Genomic DNA, 20,809 nt, shown 5'->3' with positions numbered 1-20,809 from the left:
ATAAATTACGACTTTAAGAGTATTTAAATGTAGTATTTAAACACTTCACAAATGAATCAGTAATTAGTCATCCTGTTAACTAAGGTATATGTATCCAATCATGCACACATGTACCTCTCATTTAATTTACATTTAAAAGAGAAAAACATTTGTTCTTGATCTGAAGTACAAGTTAATAGGTCTAGTAACAAAATGTGTCCGTGGCCTTTAAACACTAAGTGTTCTTTATGCCCTAAAACACTCAATTACATATGGGTCGTAACTGCATTGCATTAGCATTAGCATTTATAGAAAGAGATCACGGATCAGCAAACAGGTAGTTTGTGCCAATACAAAAGGCAGCAAAACAAATAATATAGGTGAAATCTCAGTGAATCGAAACACACTATTACTGTGGAATATAATAATTTCAACTCAATGGGTTTAACAAATGACTAAGCTGATATTGTAAAGACTAAACATAATATACAGGAAAAGAAACACAACTGTTTTTATAGGTATATTGTTAAATAAGCACCGTTAAATTAAATGTTTGAACAATTTTCTAAGAACATCTATGCAAAACAATTACTGTGTGTCGGGCGTTAATGCATTATATTCGATTAGCATACGTTTTATGTGTCAAGTGGTTAAAATAAAAAATTGACATTTAGTTTAGGTTCAAGTTTAATTTTCAAGTAAAAATCAATTGTTCTTCAAAATGATTCTGTGTGTGTGAAAAACATACCATATATTTTAAATATAATATAATAATAAATAGATATGTGTATATTTATTGAACATAATTTCCTGACAAATTTTAGTTAGGCCTACATTGTTTTAAAAATGTTAACGTTTAATGAATAGTTGGCCATAAACCTACTAGGTGTGAGTTATCGTAAAGTTAATCAATTGCAACAACTGTACACTGTAGTCACGAGTCAGAGAAAAGATGTTAGATGGAAATGGTCCGTTAAATGGTTAAAGTTATTCTGCTCTACAATGTATACATGTAGGAATTTACTAGTATTCATATGTTTCATTTTTAAAACGTGTGTTGCACTACAATTTCTTCTAGAACCAGTAGACACAGATGCAGTCGAAGACGAAGAAGGATTTTTCTTTTGCATTGTTCGGGATCTTTTAGACGACCAGGAATTGAAATGGTTTCAAGGATATGCACGATTAAGTACAACAACATCAGGTATTGGTAGATTAATGAAATGAAAATGAATGAAAGCTTTGCAGAAACTTTCTTTGGGACCTAACTAACAATTCTTAAAGGGGAGCCCAAACATTTGAACAACTAATAACGTCATTTTGACCACGCCCCTTCATGATGTGATTAAATATGTTTAGCTTTATTTTTCATCTTCATGAATCCCATTGTGAACTATTTATAGGTACCACCAGGAGTAGAAATGGAAAATTAATTAACCAATCAAAATTTATAAGACAAAAACAATTATGAACCACTCAAACCGAAGAAGCAAAAACAAACATTTAACAGAACAAGCCTGGAAATACACCAGATTAACAGACATACTTAATTAGTTACTCCATTTATCATAATTTAGTATTCACATATTAAATCCCTATTTCAACCAACATTGTTATGGTAAATAGTGTATAGCATATAACGTAATATATCAGTGTACACTGTTACTATAATAAACACACTATTTGCAGCAGTGACATTACAATAAGGCACTAATGCCTTATTACAAATAATAAGCCCACATACAATACGTCAATCCTCTTCGTAACGATAATTTTGATTAATTCAAAACTTATCAAACAATTTATCAAATTTTTACTTGTTTATATACAGTGTATTTTATAAACTGATTTGAATTAATTAAATGGACTAATGGATTTATAAAGGTTGCTATAATTTAAATTCGAATACTAACATTTTTATAATTCTTGTAACAATCAAACTATATGTTTCAGCCTATTATTAAATGTACTACGCAAAAATGTATGTACCAAGAGTAATGTCATTGGATATTGGTACCGTCAGTATACAACATAATATTTTTACAGATTTGCACATTTGAAAGTAAAATGTTTGCACAAATGTGGTTGTTTGCACATTTGAAGGTAAAATGTTTGCACAAATGTGGTTGTTTGCACAAATGTGACTTTTTGCACATTTCACGGCTCCACACGGCGTGATGTTTGCACATTAGTGGACTATACATTTTTTATAGATTTGCACATTTGAAAGCTCCATGTTTGCACAAATGTCGTTGTTTGCACATTTGAAGGCAACATGTTTGCACAAATATGGTTGTTTTCACAAATGTGACGTTTTGACAACATATCTTCTGAATGTATAGCCTGATAAGACAACACCACGGTCAGTACCAGACACTAGTATAAGTTACGTACGGTAATGGTATTATTATTCACGAAAAGCGTGGCACGGACACGCTTCGACATGACTTACTTAACTTAATTGATGTGTTGTATAAGTTTGGATGTCAGAATATGTCCAATTGGTTCCAACTGATCGAAACGTATATTTAATAATAAATTGATGATCGGTTATTTGATACGAATGTTATATTTGTGAAGGTACCATCCCGAATTCATGTCAAGACAAGAAATCGGTGAGAACCGTGTTGCAATAAGCAGAATTCGTTTCTTCTTCGACTTAATTTAATTCAATATTTTGATTCAATTCTCGGTAACTAAATTATATAACCAACCGTACCAAATGGACTACATTATTTACAATCAATTGTTGTATGTATTTTTAGAAACAATTTAATAATTATAATTTAACTCTAAACTATAACGATCATCCTGTGGGATAATTTAAAGGTCATCTACTGTAAAATTGAATATATTGTGATTTATTTATAATTATAAAATTGTTTATAAAATATTTTATAAAATATATTGATTTAATGTTTTGAGAAATGTTTTCGTTTAACGGATCTGCTTACGAAAGGTAAGATACGAAAGCATTTCAAATCACACGGTCCGCTAGGGGTCAGTTTAGGCTTACCAATCTATAAGAAACTGTAATCTTTATTTTACTGTCCATTATCTGTTTATGATAAGTTTCACCAATTAGGCCTACTTGTCTAAGTAATACAATATTTTGCTCTCTTTTCAATTAGTAGGCCTATTAGACATTACGTCCAAAACAGGTGGAAATGCATTTAGTACTGTCCCAGTATATTTGATAAAAATTTAAATTACGTTTATTCATTCTTTCAAAACGTAATATATAATGTATTGATGTGTTCCTCGTCTACGCATCCTGTCTTTCTCTGCTTACAAAGGAATGCAAAACAAAATCGCTAGCGTATTCCTAATTTAGGTCAACATTATTTACAGGACTAGTTATCGTACATTTACAATAGAGTGTGTAATCTTACAGTCATCTCTCATGATTATATGTTTACGGTAATGCAGATTTTCAATAAAATAAATACTTACAATTCATCTTATAAGTAAATATGATTATTCCTTATTTTGAATCCTTTATTTCTCCAATAGTTGCTGTGTATGTGTACGACTTGCACAATATCAATAACATTGTTTGTGACTAGATTGGTACAGAAAATGCAGAGTATATGTGTTCGCTCAAAAACATAAAAGAGACTGGAAATGGCATGCTGAATAAACACAACAGGTAGTAGATCTGAATAACAATAATTCCATAATAGGAGTCGAATAACAATATTAGGTACCGAACTATATTGTACTCAATGTATTGTTGATATTAAAAAGAAGTTTATCGAAGCAGAAAGAGGTAGGTCTACTATGAGACGAATAGCTAGAATTCCGTTAAAACAGCCTTTGATTTTTAATTCTTACTCAATTTCCTGATAGAGAGTACGTTATTATTAGCATTGGTAATAGAGTGCTTGGTTCATTTATTTTAATCGAGAAAATGATGCAAAGGTAACATTTAAAACAAGTTTGATAATATTATGAGTAGGCTTGATTTAAAGAACCTTTAGAATAATCATATTATATTGCTACTTTTAACAGTAAACGAACTTTGCAAATAAGAAAATTTGTATACAGAAATATGTTTGAGAATAATAATTTAACAAAAAATTTGAATGTATATAAAAATAAGAAATCAAGAATAAAGTACGACCTTAAGAGTATTTAAATGGTTAATAAAACACTTTTACAATTGAATCAATAGATTGTGATCCATGCTAACTAAGGTATATGTATCCAATCATGTACACATGTATGGAACGCCTCCTCTGCCTTCAGTTCACATTTATCATGCAGTACACACCAATCGTCATGCATTCTATTTTGTCGATAGGTGGCGGTATAAATTACGCAATATTTGACTGCATGACGATTGGTGTGTACTGCATGACGATTGGTGTGTACTGCATGACCATTGGTGTGTACTGCATGACGATTGGTGTGTGCTGCATGAAAATTGGTGTGTACTGCATGACGATTGGTGTGTACTGCATGATGTTTGGTATGTACTGCATGACGATTGGTGTGTACTGCATGATGTTTGGTGTGTACTGCATGACGATTGGTGTGTACTGCATGACCATTGGTGTGTACTGCATGACGATTGGTGTGTACTGCATGACGATTGGTGTGTACTGCATGACGATTGGTGTGTACTGCATGATAAATGTGAACTGAAGGCAGAGGAGGCGTTCCATACACATGTACCTCTCATTTAAAAAGAGAAAAACATGTTTTACTAACATTTGTTCTTGATCTAAAGAACAAGTTAATAGGTCTAGTAACAAAATGTGTTCATGGCCTTTAAACTTTAACTGTTCTTTATGCCCTAAAACACTCAGGAATGTGATCAATTACATATGGGTCGTAACTGCATTGCATTAGAAAATTGAAATCTCAGTGAATCGAAACACACTATTACTGTGGAATATATTAATTTCAACTCAATGGGTTTAACAAATGACTAAGCTGATATTGTAAAGACCAAATATATACAGGAAAAGAAAAACAACTGTTTTTATAGGTATATTGTTAAATAAGCACCGTTAAATTAAATGATTGATACATTTTCTAAGAACATCTATGAAAAACAAAACAATTACTGTGTGTCGGGCGTTAACGTACTATAATCGATTATCATACGTTTTATGTGTCAAGTGGTTAAAATAAGAAATTGACATTTAGTTTAGGTTCAAGTTTAATTTTCATTTTCAAGTAAAAAGCAATTGTTCTTCAAAATGATTCTTCATTTGTGTGAAAAGCATACCATATATTTTAAATATAATATAATAATAAATAGATATGTGTATATTTATTGAACATAATTTCCAGACAAATTTTAGTTAGGCCTGCATTGTTTTAAAAATGCTAACGTTTAATGAATAGTTAGCCATAAACCTAGTAGGTGTGAGTTATTGTAAAGGTAATCAATTGCAATAACTGTACACTGTAGTCACGAGTCAGAGAAAAGATGTTAGATGGAAATGGTCCGTTAAATGGTTAAAGTTATTCTGCTCTACAATGTATACATGTAGGAATTTACTAGTATTCATATGTCTCATTTTTAGTCGCGTGGACGCGACTCTATAGTTCACTGTGTCGGTCGGTCTGTCGATCTGTCGGTTGGTCGGTCTGTCGGTCTGTCTGTCGGTCCGGTATCACTGTGCGTTTTAGCACGCGACTTATGGCTGTTGGCCTTGTTAAACGTGTGTTGCACTACAATTTCTTCTACAACCAGTAGACACAGATGCAGTGGAAGACGAAGAAGGATTTTTCTTTTGCATTGTTCGGGATCTTTTAGACGACCAGGAATTAAAATGGTTTCAATGATATGCACGATTAAGTAACAACAAAATCAGGTGTTGGTAGATTAGAAAATATATACTGTTGATGTTGATGAAGATATTGTCGTCAGGTCACTTAGCACTTTTTTTTTGCACTTTGTGACAACATCCCAAGCTTTGCAGAAACTTTCTTTGGGACCTAACTAACAATTCTAAAAGGGGAGCCCAAACATTTGAACAACTAATAACGTCATTTTGACCACGCCCCTTCATGATGTGATTAAATATGTTTAGCTTTATTTTTCATCTTCATGAATCCCATTGTGAACTATTTATAGGTACCACCAGGAGTAGAGATGGGAAATTAATTGACCAATCAAAATTTATAAGACAAAAACAATTATGAACCACTCAAACCTAAGAAGCAACAACAAACAATTAACAGAAATAATCGATAACTGACATATCTTACTATTATGTTATGTGATATAATAATATGTGTAATTTAATAAATAATACAATTAATTGATTACAATGATAACTAGAAGAAAACATTTTGTCTCAATCCGTATTAATAAACAATCAATAAGTGTGAAACCAAACCTGTTATAAGTTCAATCAGTTCATTGCTAAATAAGCAAAACCAGTTTATATCTTTACCCATTCCATGTTTGAATCAATTATTGTGACCGTTATAATTTGCAGATAGTATATTGACGCTTTTTAAATTATCAAATAAATAATTACATCACACTTTATGTGGCAGATTTATTTTCAAATCTAACATTATGCACATTTTTCGACAACATTGAATTACAATAAGAAGGTGATGCACTGTCTAAATCTTCATTTAAAAAAAAAGAAATAATTTATATATAAGCTATCCTCAGTTTCTTGTTAATGTTCATGATTTAACAAGATTTAACTATTGTATTACAATAAATCTAGTCTTATAAACATTACACTATGTAAACATGATATTAATTATATAGTGAATAATAATAGGATTATGATTAATTTACCGTACCGAATACCGTAGGCCTATTCTACAAAAATAACTGTATCAAGTTTACAGTTAGCATGAGTAAAACAAAAACGCGCATTTTAAACAACACATAGAAAAGCGCATCCAAAAACATTGCAAGAAATACCACCAACTGATAAGGAAATGTTTGTTTCAGAAATATAAAGTGAAGTGTTTTAATTAATAAGAAAATGAAATGGTATCATACTTCTTTTAACTAAGACGAAAATGAAATATTATCAGAATTCTTTTAACTAAGAACATGAATAGTATCAGACCTCTTTTAATAAAGAAAGTGAAATGGTATCAGACCTCTTTTAATTAAGATTTTGTATATACATTATTAGTTAGGCCTTTACGCATTCTTAAAAATTGCTTTTCCGCTGACATACAGTATACCGATACTACCCCGTATGCCTGTATCTCATCAAACTTTGCCACAATTGAGTTAATACTAAGTTCAATATTAAAGGGAATAGTGTGTCCTATAAACAACAGTATTAATCTGAATCTCGCCAAACTTACCACAATTATCAATGACCTAAGGGTGCTTTCAAATGGAAGGACCAAACTGCTATTAACTATGTAGTGTAATTATAAAGAAAACTCTTTTCTTTTAGTTGGATATTTTTATGTAAAAAAATAATACTGTAGGCGGAGTATACACTCTCGGAGTACCCTCTAGTTTGCTTTACAATCAGCCCCGAAATGTTAGTCGAAAGTTATCGAAAAATATTTCCTTGCCTTTTATAACTGTTTTTTTTTGTATTTGGCGGAAATTAAAATCAATTAATTTAACATTTACTGGCTTCAAAGATTATTAAACGTTATGCGTCAACAAATGTGATGTACCCATATATGGACGTGATGATGTGATATAACTACAATATCTGGGCATATCACACCTTTTTTGGTCAAAATACTGTGATAGTGCAGACAGAGCTTTATATTGTTTACATTTAAAGATTGGAACACAAACACTTGATCGATTTACCGACATTGAGTTTGGTAATATACTCGGCATCAATGCTAAGCATTATATTCTAACTTTTCAGCAGGAACAGTCATGTTATTCTCCTTTAAAAATGCAATAAATGATTGCAATTTATCTTCCCTTAGAACCCCCCTTTGTTCAAGATCTAATATCACAGTCCATTGGTTGCTACTTTGTTTTTTTAGAACAATTTTCAAACGGATGAGATCTCTTGTATTTTTTTCCGAAAGTGCGTCACCGAACTGAATTAGGTGTTGTCGATATGTTGAGAAGGATGTGATACACTTGTTGGTTTTATCAAATGTCTCCTTTAACAGTTTGTTGACCTCCAAAACACCATTGGTACTAGTGACATTAATTGCGTCAATAAGAACTTTCACGTTGGTAGTGGTAACATTGCCAGATCGTTTCAATAGGTTGAAGAAAGCTATGCAGTCAGCATTCTGAAGATCATTGTAAGGTGTTATCAGATCTTTGCATAACACCTTCAGTTTATCAAGTGAGCCATGTTCATCATACCAGCTCGATACGTTTACCACGATTTTTTCAAACTCTTCGGATGATCCTGTAAAAAAGAAAACCGAAAACAATTACATTCAGATTTTCAAATTAAAAATTGTAATAATCATATTGCGCAATATGATGAATACTATCAATTGAATACATGCATTATTTGGTACACAGTGTATATCGTTTGAACACCATGGACATAAACACATTCAATTCACTAGTATCATTCCTTGTGGTGCGTTGGTATATTAGTTACCTTGATAAATTGGTGATGGCTCCACACTACTTCTGCCTGGAAATGAAATGATAATAAATGATGTTATATTTTAATATCTTCAAAAGTTGTGTAGATATACTTATTATCATTACATAAATATTCACGTACATTTGTCACTGAAAGATATCATTGTTATTTATTTGTAGGTTAAATATGTATATAAGTAATATAGTTAGTTGTCATAAAATACATATTTATTTTGTCATTAAACACAATATGATGAATGTGTAATCCCACCTTCCAAAAATAAGCGCTTTAAGCGATCAGTTTTCATGGACTTCTCACCACATGGAACAGTGCTGTTGTCTTCTTTTAAACACTCTTCCAGATCGTGTAAATGAATGTGCTCTGGATAACAGGCGATACACAACACACATAGGTTATAACCGATTCCTTCATTAGTTTTCAGCACAGTCTTTAGTTGAAGCTGTAAATAGCTTAGTATCTAAAACAAAAAATACATAATAAATAAACTTGAATGAAACGTTTCTTATAACTGCATTCAGATAAGCTATTACATTACAATCTTAGAATCTTTACCTCAATGCATAAGCTCGGTTTTAGTTCAAATATTTCCTCTGTGTTATTTTCGTCAACTTTAGTTCGACGGGATATTTCAAGCTGTTAAAAAAGATGTATTGATTTGTTGAATTATTTAACATATTCTATCTCACACTGCTTACGTCTACGTATATTCATTACTGTACATTTATTTGGTGAATATAATGTATCATTTAATTTTTAGAATCTTTCAGAGAATTACAAATACCCGTTGGGCAACCTAGATACCAAAACATTAAAAACTGTAAAACAAAATAGCCTCTATATTAATTTAAATTATATTATTATAAAATTATTTGTTGTTTTATTGTCTAAGTTACATTTATTCTAAGAATCTTAAATGAATACATATTATTAGAATACATAAATTATGTGGTAATCACAGCTAGTATTATTATCCATCTGTGTAGTCTTGATTAGACGTACTTAGCTTTCACCACTGCTATAACTGATTGAATGTTTAGGAGACCAAATTTCTACATGCAGAAAATGATCAGAAATAATTGATAATTTGATATTTGTTTAAAATCTTTCTAAAGACATGCTAGCTAATCAACAGAAATAATAAATATTCAAATTATGGTAAATAATGAGTTAAATAAATGTTCGTACCTTCAACGCATGCTTGTTTTTATTTTGATGGTCGATTTTCACGGGACCTAAACGAACCTCATGATCTCCAAAGTCAAAATCACTACGATTTTGAAATACAACTGGGTCCCGTCTTCTACCTTTAAGCTCCACCAGGTTCAGAAATGCAACAACCAATGTATTGTACACAGAATCAGGAAGGAAGTCCGTAGGTGTAAGATAAAGTGATACCTTCTGTTTCTTGTCCATTTCAACTTTAAGGCTTTCATCCTTAATTTTCATCCGACATGGAACCAGGAACATCCGGTTATCTTCGCTTTCATGCTAATGTAAAATAAGTATTTGTAGTGTTATGAACAATATAATATGTAACATCGAACTATATTACTAAAATTATCTCAGATTTTGTTAAGAGCAAATTTGTTCAACTTACTTCTAATTTCTCATAGAGCAAACCAAATGTTTTCATCACTTCAGTAAAAATATCAAAACGATTTGGATCTTCTTCTAATTCTCTTTTCCATAAATGCCGTAGCAATTTTTCCTCAAGTATCCCTTCCTTGTTAAGCTTTTTCCAAAGATTTCTTAATTGTTTCTGTTTCCAAATAATAAATACAAAAACTAATTTGTAAACATATTCATACAACCACAATAAATGTTGACAACAAACAACTAACTAAAAGTAATCAGTGTTGTATCCACATGTCAATATTTTAAATCCGTTTTGTGACAATTATTTTGCTGCTAACCTTATCTACTTACCACTTCAATAGTTGGTTCAACTACTGTGATCACTTTTGTCACCATTTCAATCATCATGTAAAGATTTGTTATCACTGTGTTTCTTAATTTCTTGTTAGTACTTGAATACATGATAACTCCAATGTCATTCAGGTACGTTATGGCAGTGGATAGCCCATCTTTTGAAATTCCACATTCAGTGCCAATTTTAGATGTCTAATGCAAATTAATAACAAAATAGAGTGTACTGAATTTGATGATTAAATATTGTTATTTTCCTTAAAAATAATTGTAAACAAATTGTTGAATAAAACATATTTTGATCTAGCATTCTTCACTTTGACTAGACATTTTAGAAAGCGCATTGTCGGGAAGGCCTATCTCTGGTTAAATGTAACTGTTTCTTGCATTTTTTATATTTATTTTACATTATCATTTTTATTTTAGGATAGTAAATAAGTGTATTAACATTACGAAATAACCAATTCAATGTTTGATTTATTAACAATCTTAGTTGTTCATGTTTTGCGGGAAACTAAACAAGAAAAATAGTACAATAATGATGAAGACTTTCCAAATACTAAAAAATTACAAGACATCTATATTTACTATTGCAATATTAATTCGCTGGCTCAACAAACGAACTTGTCAACCTTACATTGTAGACAGAAATGTGACCTTCAATTTATGACCTTATACATTATAATTGTTACCATATAGTACACTATTTTTAATAAGATAATAAATTATTTTGTACTAGCGTTCATACTCTATATGTGTTTTATATATAAATCTGTGTTTACAGTCGTGACAACATAACATTCACGGTTATACATTAAAAACAAAATCTTACCTCAGTAAAAGTAATACACAGTGTTGTTTTTCCAATTTCTTGCAACTGTTCTTGCAAATCCACCCATTTTAATGGAACACTTCTCACCATGGCCTTCATGTAACGACCAACGTTTCTCCTAAGTTGTTTTATACCTTCATGCGATTTTACAGTGTTATCAACCATGTACATCTCACGATCTACATGATCGGCATATGGCATTCCTTCCATTTTTTCAAACATTTTACGAAACTTATCCTCCACTTCCTTTAATAAAAAGTGTTTTCATAATTACAAGCTATAACAACAAGAATGTAATGATTCTTACAAACTGTTATTTCATATTCTGATTTGAATAAGTCTAACCGATAATTAAACTTAATACACGATTTAATTCGAGGACCGTAGGCTACGCTATTTATATTTCATCACTGTATCGGTTTTAACTAATTCAGCCTTAATCCTGTCCGTGTATACCACATACTGTTGCAAAATTGTAAGCTTATTTAATGCTAATGTACGTCTGTTACCTTGATCCAATTTTTTGATTTTGACTTTTTACGAAATGTGTCCATATGTGTAGCAACCAAACAGATAGGAGGTGACTCGATGATCTTGCCATCAATATTAATGGGACTTCCTGGACCATGTTGTGCCACAGTATGTTCATAAATGGACCTTATCCAGAACATATTCATTTCCAAATTGGTCATTCCTAGTGTACTCTAAAATCACAAATAAAATTCAATCTTACAAAGTAAGCTAACATATTCTCAATAACAAAGATATGCATATTTAATAAAGTGTATTCGAGCAAATAAGTATAGGTACTGTAGGCACTTACTGTAATTGAATCTCGCGGATTAGCTGGTTCATCCAAGTTATCACACGCATTAAACGTTACACAGTAGGATACTCTATTTGTGAGGAAAAACTAAACAAAATACAATTGATAATAATAACTTTTTTTATATTCCAAGTCATTTATTAGGGATGTGTTATTTGATACATGCAATAATACTTTAGTGAAAATGTTATACCACAACACAATGTCGTACTGTCACTATGAGCAAATCTCTTTATTTTTTTAATAATCATTTAACGTATGAAACAAAAACTATGAACAAAAGAAAAAATACATAAATTAAATAAAATTTAAAATATAATTTAAAGGTCTGTATAATAGAATAGATACGTAAACAAGCAAATCAATGCCCTTTTTTTAAACATGCGCCAATAAATTTATTTTTTAATTTTTAAGACATTTTTAAGTAATAGCAAATAACAAAATAGGAACATACCCTATGCGTTATGTAGTAGTCCAGTTGACCTGCGTAGTCCCATATAGTAGTTACGTCACTTGGAATACTTTCTGAATCATCACTTTTTCTTTTTACAAATTTCCTAATCATTTTCATCGCCCAACTATCTTTCCGTCTTCGCTTTTTTATTTTAGCAACAACTTTTCTTTGAATGGAGTCGGGAATTGTCGGATTTTCTTTTAGTTGACTCTCTAAATTCAAATAATGACTACAAATCAATGGGGTGTGTGTAAATTAGATATGGATAGATGGACTGGTCTGATTGGTTGTGAGTAGACATAATGAATGTTAAAATGGATAAAGTAAGCGTATACAATAAATAAATACATCATTCAGGATTATTAAAGAATTGAACGAGCAGCGAATATTATTGATTGCCCAGTTTTAATATTTGCATTTTAATACATTTATTTGTTTGCAACAAGAAAAGAAAATGTCACTCTTCCCTGGATGGACTAACTTTTTGAGGACAACATTTTCCAGAATGTTTTATAATAATGGTATAATGCCATACATATTATTTTATCAAAAATTAAGAAAACCAAATAATGAGTCCAACCCTTTCTTGCCGATTCCACTGCCAATGACGTGTAATCAGACTCTCTGGAATCAGATGTAGAAGCCTCGCCTAAAGGAAGTTCGTTGAAAGATGTTCTTTCATTCATCTTTGATGTACTTTCTTCCACTACAGCCTCTTCAAATATTCGCTGGGTTTGCTTGAATCTCGAGTTTTCTGTCGGCGAAAATGTAAAACAAAAATGATTATTTGTGTCGTGTTGCACTCATAACAATAAAAATAATAATTTCGTGTTTATTTCAGCATCAGCATGTATAATACACTACATTAATTTATTATTTACATTAAATTGGTTTATTAAATTGGATTAAACAATAATCTAAAATATTAATTTCTTTTCTTCTCATTAAATTAATTTGTTGCTATTAATTCGCGTGATGACTTGTTATAGTAAAGTGATTAAAATGCGAAACAACCAAACTTTAGTCAGTACGTATTATATTATTGATGTTTATTTGAACACTTTAAAAATATTTAAAAAAATAATCAAACCTTCCACTGAAGACACAGAGTCAGAAGATATAGAACATTCGAAATCAGATATTGAAGGTGTTGAAACTGCACCTTGTAAATGTAATTTGGTTTCAGTTGACGTTTGTTTTTCCATCTTTGCTGTGATGTGTTCAGGCATTTTCTGGGATGTTCCTGCAATTCATTATAATATATTTTTGATACAATATATAAAATGTCTAACATTTCACTTTTATGTATGTTTCTATACTGTATGAGTGCATCTTAACTTGATTATGATCACCAATACAGTTTGTTTAGAATAATAAAAATATCCTTGTAATAGAAATTTTAGTAGACATTCATCATACGTGTTTTTATTGGATCCAAAGAAGAGATTGCTGATGATTCCAGTTGGGAATCAGATTTAGATGTTGACATATCTGAACTTCCTTCACCATCATCCATTTCTTCCTTTATTAACTGTGTTGCAAGTTTTTCTGCAAGTGCATCTTCCCGTATTTTCTTGTTGAGCTCCATAACTGTAAAAAAAAAAAAAAACAAGGTGAAATAAGATTGTACGGTACACATCATAGAGATAAATTAAAATACTAATATTAGAGAAATGAGATATATCATCAAATCATCATAATCACCTGTAAATAAAATAAATATATGTAGGTCATTTATGTAATTATAGACCAAAATGCATTTAAGTATTTAATAAAAATATTATTTCCAATGTACCTTACCGGTACGTTTTTACCTTTATTATGATACTAATTAATCTCTATACACAAATTGGCCAAAGCAGGCAATTATGCGTTTGTTGAAGGAAGAAGAAAGAGAGAGTTTCTCTCTTTTGTGGGGACAGCCAACTTTGAATGAACAGTTAATGTGTCATTTGGTATGGTTGAATTCTTCTTTTCAAACTTACCGTCGATATCTTCCTTCTTCCACTTGTCACAGTCTTTTCCAATTGCTTGAAACAATGTCGTTGTAATAACAATACCATCAGTAGATGGTTCGTTGGATTTAAATCTATAATAATGAATAATGAACTCCAAAAGGTCAGATTTAAAGAAAGTAGAATGTATCTAATAGTTCATCTTAAAATATTAATATATTTAAAATAAAAACACAAGTAAATAAGCAAATGAGATATTTAAAACAAACTGAACCCTTCAGCAGCAGCATTTGCATAAACAGCGTCGTTACCATCACCGTCAATATGTCACCGTCATCATCATTATCATCATCATCATCGTCCTTATAATCATCATCATCATAATTATAAATAGTTGATACGGGTTTTCATTCTTTTGCGAATATTTATTATTATTCGAAAAGGAATGAAAACCCGTTACTCAAACACGAAACTTCAGGTATCAACTATTTATAATAAGAACCTCACTAATGCCAATTTCTGTATTTTATATATTAAAATACTCAGCACCAAACTTACTATAAAAAAGGTAAACCAAACAACTCTTTAAATGTTGTCAATTGCATTAAAGATAAAGTTGTTTATTAAATGGTTCAAAGAACAAAAGAGTGATTTTAGTATATTTTCTGATAATGTTATGCCATGACTATTATAGAGAACATGAATACACGATTTGAAATAAATGAGCACTTCATCTATTGTAATGGTAAAAACACTATTCAACTTGTATTATAAATGCTGTATATTGATAAAGATCATGTATATTTTATTGGTGCATCTCCCTTATAAAATAACTTTGTTCTTTTGTTACCTTTGTCCAAGCATGGCCTTTACACAACTAGTTTTTCCAGCACCTTCTTTCCCGAGAAACATACATCTTGAATTTACAACTGCAATCTCACCATTTTCAAGTTCATTTTGAAATGATCTAATGGCGCTCTCACCTCTAGCTAATATTTCAACTGGAACTAAATTGCAATTAAAATAAATGTAAAATATACAAAAACAAATACAAATATTTTACACTTAAGAATCAATTCAAAGCCATAGTTTTAAAAATGTCATTATGACAGCTCATCTTCGTCACATTCATACAGTTCAAAGGTTCAGTACAATGTTCAATGTGTGTCATTAGTAACACACAGTTTAATAATAATATTCATGATGCAAAAACTCAAGAAAAGTGTATTAATACAAACTTACTGTCAAGTAACTTCAATATCTCATTTTTCTTCTCTTTGGAGATATAATCATTATCCTTGAAAACAGATGCTGGTGTTTGTCCTCGCTATACAAAAAATGTATTAAAGTATTATCCACTGTTACTTTACTAATCTATATATAAATTTACATATGAACATTTGAACGTCATGCTGAACGGACGTGTCTAATCGTAGCTCCGGGTTTATCACTAAACTACTTCATTTCACTTGATTGTTCACTGATACAACGATAATTTACTCTGCTTTACATTGTTTCTCTACCTGTGCTATATATTTCTGAATATTTACTCTTGTTTTTTATACGTTTTTAATCATTTGAGAAGCTAGCCCAGCTATGCCGAAAACAACTAAAGCGAAGAAGGACCAATCACCTGACACCAGCACAAAGGAAAATAGCGCGAATTCCAACCTTGATAGGAAGAATGCGGATAATGGCGGCCTAGTTGACAATGAATTGGCGGACATAATACTCACTAAAATACAAAGTTTTTTCGATGATAATTCGGATATGATGTCTAACATTGCTACTAAGGTTACTACAATGATTAAAACACAACTGGCTGCAGATTTAACTGAGCAAATAGCCCAGGCCACAATTGATAGCCTAAATTCAAAACTTAACGATCAAAGTGATCGTATAAAAACGCTAGAAGAAAAAATTCAGAAAATGGAGGATGACATGGACGAATCTTAACAATATTCCAGACGGAACTGCCTAATTTTATACAGTATGGCATTCCCGAGCAAACAAACAAAAACACCGATAATAAGGTAATTGACATTATTTCTAATAAACTATCTGTTACTGTACATCCTAAGGACATTGGACAATCAGTGTTGATAAATCATAATATCATTCGTTTATTTGTAGCTTAGTGTATCTCGAATTTTAGAACTTTTTAAGAACTTTTTTTAAAAACTTTTTAAAGAACTTTTTTTTTTTTAACCTTTGTTTAGAACTTTTAACTCCCTTTTAGTTAGTTGTTGTAGTATATATTTATATTTTTTTTAACAAACTGTCTTGTTTTTAAATCATTTTTAACGTTTATGATAACGTAATTGACCAGGTCTGCTCTGCCTATGATGCAAACATTAATAATACGTATATTGCACCTAATGAAATCCATAGATTAGATAAATTTAGTAATGACGCTTTTTCTTTGCTGCATTTAAATTCCCGAAGTCTGCCTCTTCATTTTGATGAAATATCAACCCTATTATCTTACTCTGGACACAAATTTAGTATTCTAGGATTTACAGAAACATGGATTAAGGATAATACCTATATTGATCATCTTAAACTTGATGGTTACAATATGATAAACAAAAACAGAGAAGGTAGAGAGGGAGGTGGAGTCAATCTATATGTTAAAGAAAGTTTAAATTTCAAATCACGACCTGACTATAGATGATAATATATCCGACTCGCTCTTCATTGAAATTTCCCAAAAAACTAAAAATATTATTGTTGGTATTATTTACCGCCCTCCTAGCTCTACGATTTCCGATTTTACTGATAATCTTGAAAAGGTCCTCCATGCAGTTAATAAGGAAAATAAACACTGCTTTATCCTAGGCGATTTCAATATTGATATTAGTAAAAATACAGCTAATACCAAAACATTTATTGATACCATTGAATCTTCTTCTTACTTTCCATTAAAGACCCCTTACCTGCAATTTTGGACGTTTTTTGGAAAATAATACATATATATCACTTTAAAAACATTAAACCATGTCATTCCTTGTCTTAAATGTACGTTTTATGGTAAATTATGATAAAAAGTGAGAAACAATGCACTACCTAAGTAGCTCGCGGCGATCGACCTCTCGTGGACGGTCTTAGGCCTAGCCTAGCTAGGCTTAGTTTTGTAGGCCTAGCTGGTAAACATCGGTAACGTACGAACATTGTACGCTAGCTATATACCTAGCCTGACGTTGTATAGTTGCTGCATTAATTGTCTTTCTATTTTTGCCAGACTCCGTTGATGCAAATTGGGGAAAACCCGGTATTTTCGCTGAAAAGTTAGGAGTTTTCCATTTGTTTTGGCCTCACGATCGATCGAAAAGTGGGCGAATTACAGGTGAAAAACAAAAATATCAATCCGCGCGCAATGCATTTTGGGATTTATAGCGGGCCGCTATAATTATTAATATTAGAATCGACTTATTTTTCACATTTTTAACCGTTTAAAGACGAAAAAAGTTATCGCAATAGGACCATATAGTATTATTTTTACATTAAATATAGTTTGTGATCTTAAATTAGATCTAAAAAACGTAGGGAAGGGGGCTTTAATAAACAACTGCAACACTTATAGATAATATTTTAACTAATTATAGAAATCTGAATCCTGAACCATTACAATCTGGTATTATCACATCTGAAATAACTGACCATTATCCCATTTATATTATTTTGAATGATCTCAATATGCCCTTACATAACACGGCATCATCTACAAAAATTAAAATCATTAATCAAACTACAATTAATGATCTTATTACTAAAATTGTGCAAATTAATTGGAATCCACTTTACAATTGGATCATTCCCTACCAAATCACCCAAAAAAAATGACATTTTAAATCTTACGTTCTTCAAATTTGCTCAAATTTGGTTTTTGGGTTATTTTTAATTTGACCAACAGTTCGCGCGATACGCGCCGTCGTTTCTTCATGTTTTTGCGTAAAATCGACTATCGGGCTACATTTAAATGACCGTATCTACGTAATGTGTGGACCGATTTTGTTGTGACAGGTATCTTTGGAAAGATAATTGTTAAAGCTATCCAAATCTTCTATTTACTTTTGAGATAGAACTACTGTATTTAAAAGATGTATAACTTATTCTATTCCATTTGACCTAGGATTTGACCTTGTGGGACAAATTTTTATTATCTCCTACATGATATTTACATAATATGAAAAAATTGGAGATATTATTTTTTGTTTGCTTTCTAGCTCATTTCAAAGTTGGCTTACTTCAACAATTCTGGTATTTCTATACAGTGTAGACGTATTGTCGACATTATATCACTACCAAATTTACCTCTTAATACTATGGGTGTCACTGTCAGATTATTTAAGACTATAACAATGCTTTAATTATATTTTCATGCTCCATACAAAATAATTTAACTTAAGTAACGTTTTAAAAATGCATAAAATGGCAGCTAGACGGCATGGACCGGGGCAAGTGGTATTTTTATGAAATGTGTGGACCCTTTTGGACATTTTTTGTTAATAGCAGGCAACCATGTTGAACGTATCCTTTGTGGGGTGACAAAACCGATAGGGGTGGATGCCATCTTCAATTTTGGTTTTAAGGTCAGTTTATGTGGTCAAGAGGTCAAACATGGTCAATTTATAGGATTTTTATTTCATTCATCTCAAAATATTGTTTTCACATACTTCTGTAAAGTACACAGTTTTATAATAGGCTTTCGATCCTCAGTCTGTTGTTAATTTGTCTTTTGTATGTTGTCCACCAGTCATCGTTTTGATTTTTGTCGGAAAAATAGGTCAAGTATAATATGTATGAAACGCCATATGTGCCAAAAGATTGCTCTTTTACTATAATATTATTATTATTACGATCAGTAGTCCAACGTCCAACACCCTGCGCCACACGCCTTCACTGTTTTGTTTGGGTCAGAGATGTTTTTGTTTGGGTCAAAGACCCCCTATAATGTAATTATTTAAACATTTTTGTTCATTTTTTCAATGATACAAGTTTTTGTTGAAGTTTGTGTTTGTGTCAAGAAATCTTGAAAGAGAAACCTGTGTATCGCGTCTTTGTTTTCAAAAACCCTATATTGGACTTAATCAAAGTTGGAAGGAGTGGTATAAATGGATTCTCCTTAAAACCTTTGCATCTATGCTATCTTGGCTGACGGTGATAACAGATATGAAACTCCTTAAGTAATTAAGAGGTCCTTTATACAGAGTGAATGTAAATTATATAGAAAAACCTAGTATTAAGAAAATAATAAAACTTGTTGATTTAAATTATTATAATACAGACGGGTTAGCAATGAACACATTTCAAAAGTATTGATTTAGCGTCTTGTTCGATCTAAAACGCTACAGCTACACGATTTTTAATATATTTTAAATTGTATTTTTGCTTTCATAATAACTATACATTTTTTCCAATGAAAAACACATTATACGAATCTAGGATTTGCTTATAACGGGAGACAATTTAAATTCACTTGTATTGTAATGTTAACTAATACGAATAATTACGTTATTGATTTTAAAATCATTGTAAAAGAGTAATTTACATTGTTTGTTGCTGTAACTGATGCTCCGTGGGCTAGGAGAATGTTTACTATCTCTACATTACCACGACCATACCAAACGTGTATATGTAGCGGTGTGTTTCCAACCTGGAAAGAAGAAAGTTAGATTAAACTTTACGCATTTTATTAAGAATACAGGTATTATTATATTACATAATTATCCTTTTCTATATATATTCATTTTGTAATTCATTAAGAGTGAATGTAAATTATATAGAAAAACCTAGTATTAAGAAAATAATAAAACTTGTTGATTTTAAATTATTATAATACAGACGGGTTAGCAATGAACACATTTTAAAAGTATTGATTTAGCGTCTTGTTCGATCTAAAACGCTACAGCTACACGATTTTTAATATATTTTAAATTGTATTTTTGCTTTGATAATAACTATACATTTTTTCCAATGAAAAACACATTATACGAATCTAGGATTTGCTTATAACAGGAGACAATTTAAATTCACTTGTAGTGTTAACTAATACAAATAATTACGTTATTGATTTTTAAATCATTGTATAAGAGTAATTTACATTGTCAGTTGCTGTGATTGATGCTCCGTGAGCTATGAGACTGTTCACTATCTCTACATTACCCTGGCCATACCCAACGTGTCTATGTAGCGGTGTGTTTCCATCCTGGAAAGAAGAAAGTTAGAATAAACTTGACGCATTTTTTTTAAGAATACAGGTATTATTATATTACATTTTTTTTTCTATAT

At 31.0% G+C, this 20,809-nt stretch overlaps 3 protein-coding genes across 3 annotated transcripts in view; all 3 read right to left on the bottom strand.

Moving 5' to 3' along the window:
* LOC144834549 (uncharacterized) overlaps window positions 1-3,506 on the bottom strand; it is a 37,409-nt gene extending 33,903 nt beyond the window's left edge. The window contains exon 1 of the mRNA XM_078689399.1: window positions 3,433-3,506. The gene's annotated coding sequence lies outside the window, so the exon portion shown is untranslated. The remainder of the gene's footprint in view (window positions 1-3,432) is intronic.
* Window positions 3,507-6,483: 2,977 nt separating this feature from the next.
* The window catches only part of LOC144858731 (uncharacterized), a 103,111-nt gene continuing 88,785 nt past the window's right edge, over window positions 6,484-20,809 (bottom strand). The window contains exon 18 of the mRNA XM_078714832.1: window positions 6,484-7,034. The gene's annotated coding sequence lies outside the window, so the exon portion shown is untranslated. The remainder of the gene's footprint in view (window positions 7,035-20,809) is intronic.
* LOC144835537 (uncharacterized) lies at window positions 7,786-15,636 on the bottom strand. The gene is made up of 16 exons (XM_078690617.1): window positions 15,369-15,636; window positions 14,549-14,652; window positions 13,983-14,153; window positions 13,654-13,806; window positions 13,144-13,317; window positions 12,564-12,775; window positions 12,107-12,196; window positions 11,793-11,987; window positions 11,284-11,529; window positions 10,452-10,646; window positions 10,123-10,284; window positions 9,711-10,013; window positions 9,078-9,158; window positions 8,775-8,982; window positions 8,517-8,552; window positions 7,786-8,315 (listed from the first exon to the last, which is right to left on the bottom strand). The coding sequence occupies exons 1-16, from the start codon at window positions 15,428-15,430 to the stop codon at window positions 7,786-7,788; spliced, it is 2,922 nt and encodes a 973-aa protein (XP_078546743.1). The 5' UTR covers window positions 15,431-15,636.

This window comes from Antedon bifida, chromosome 2 (assembly GCF_963402885.1).
Source record: "Antedon bifida chromosome 2, ecAntBifi1.1, whole genome shotgun sequence".
Lineage (NCBI taxonomy): Eukaryota > Metazoa > Echinodermata > Crinoidea > Comatulida > Antedonidae > Antedon > Antedon bifida.
Note: the sequence above shows the minus strand (reverse complement) of the source record. Positions and strands in the feature narration are given on the sequence as shown.

Coding starts and splice junctions, on each gene's coding strand:
- LOC144835537 (XM_078690617.1), bottom strand. CDS start 15,430: ATGTTTCTCGGGAAAGAAGGTGCTGGAAAAACTAGTTGTGTAAAGGCC. Junction 12,776..13,143: donor AGTGGAATCGGCAAGAAAGG/GTTGGACTCATT, acceptor ATTTGAATTTAG/AGAGTCAACTAAAAGAAAAT. Junction 10,647..11,283: donor TGTGTATTACTTTTACTGAG/GTAAGATTTTGT, acceptor AATTTGCATTAG/ACATCTAAAATTGGCACTGA.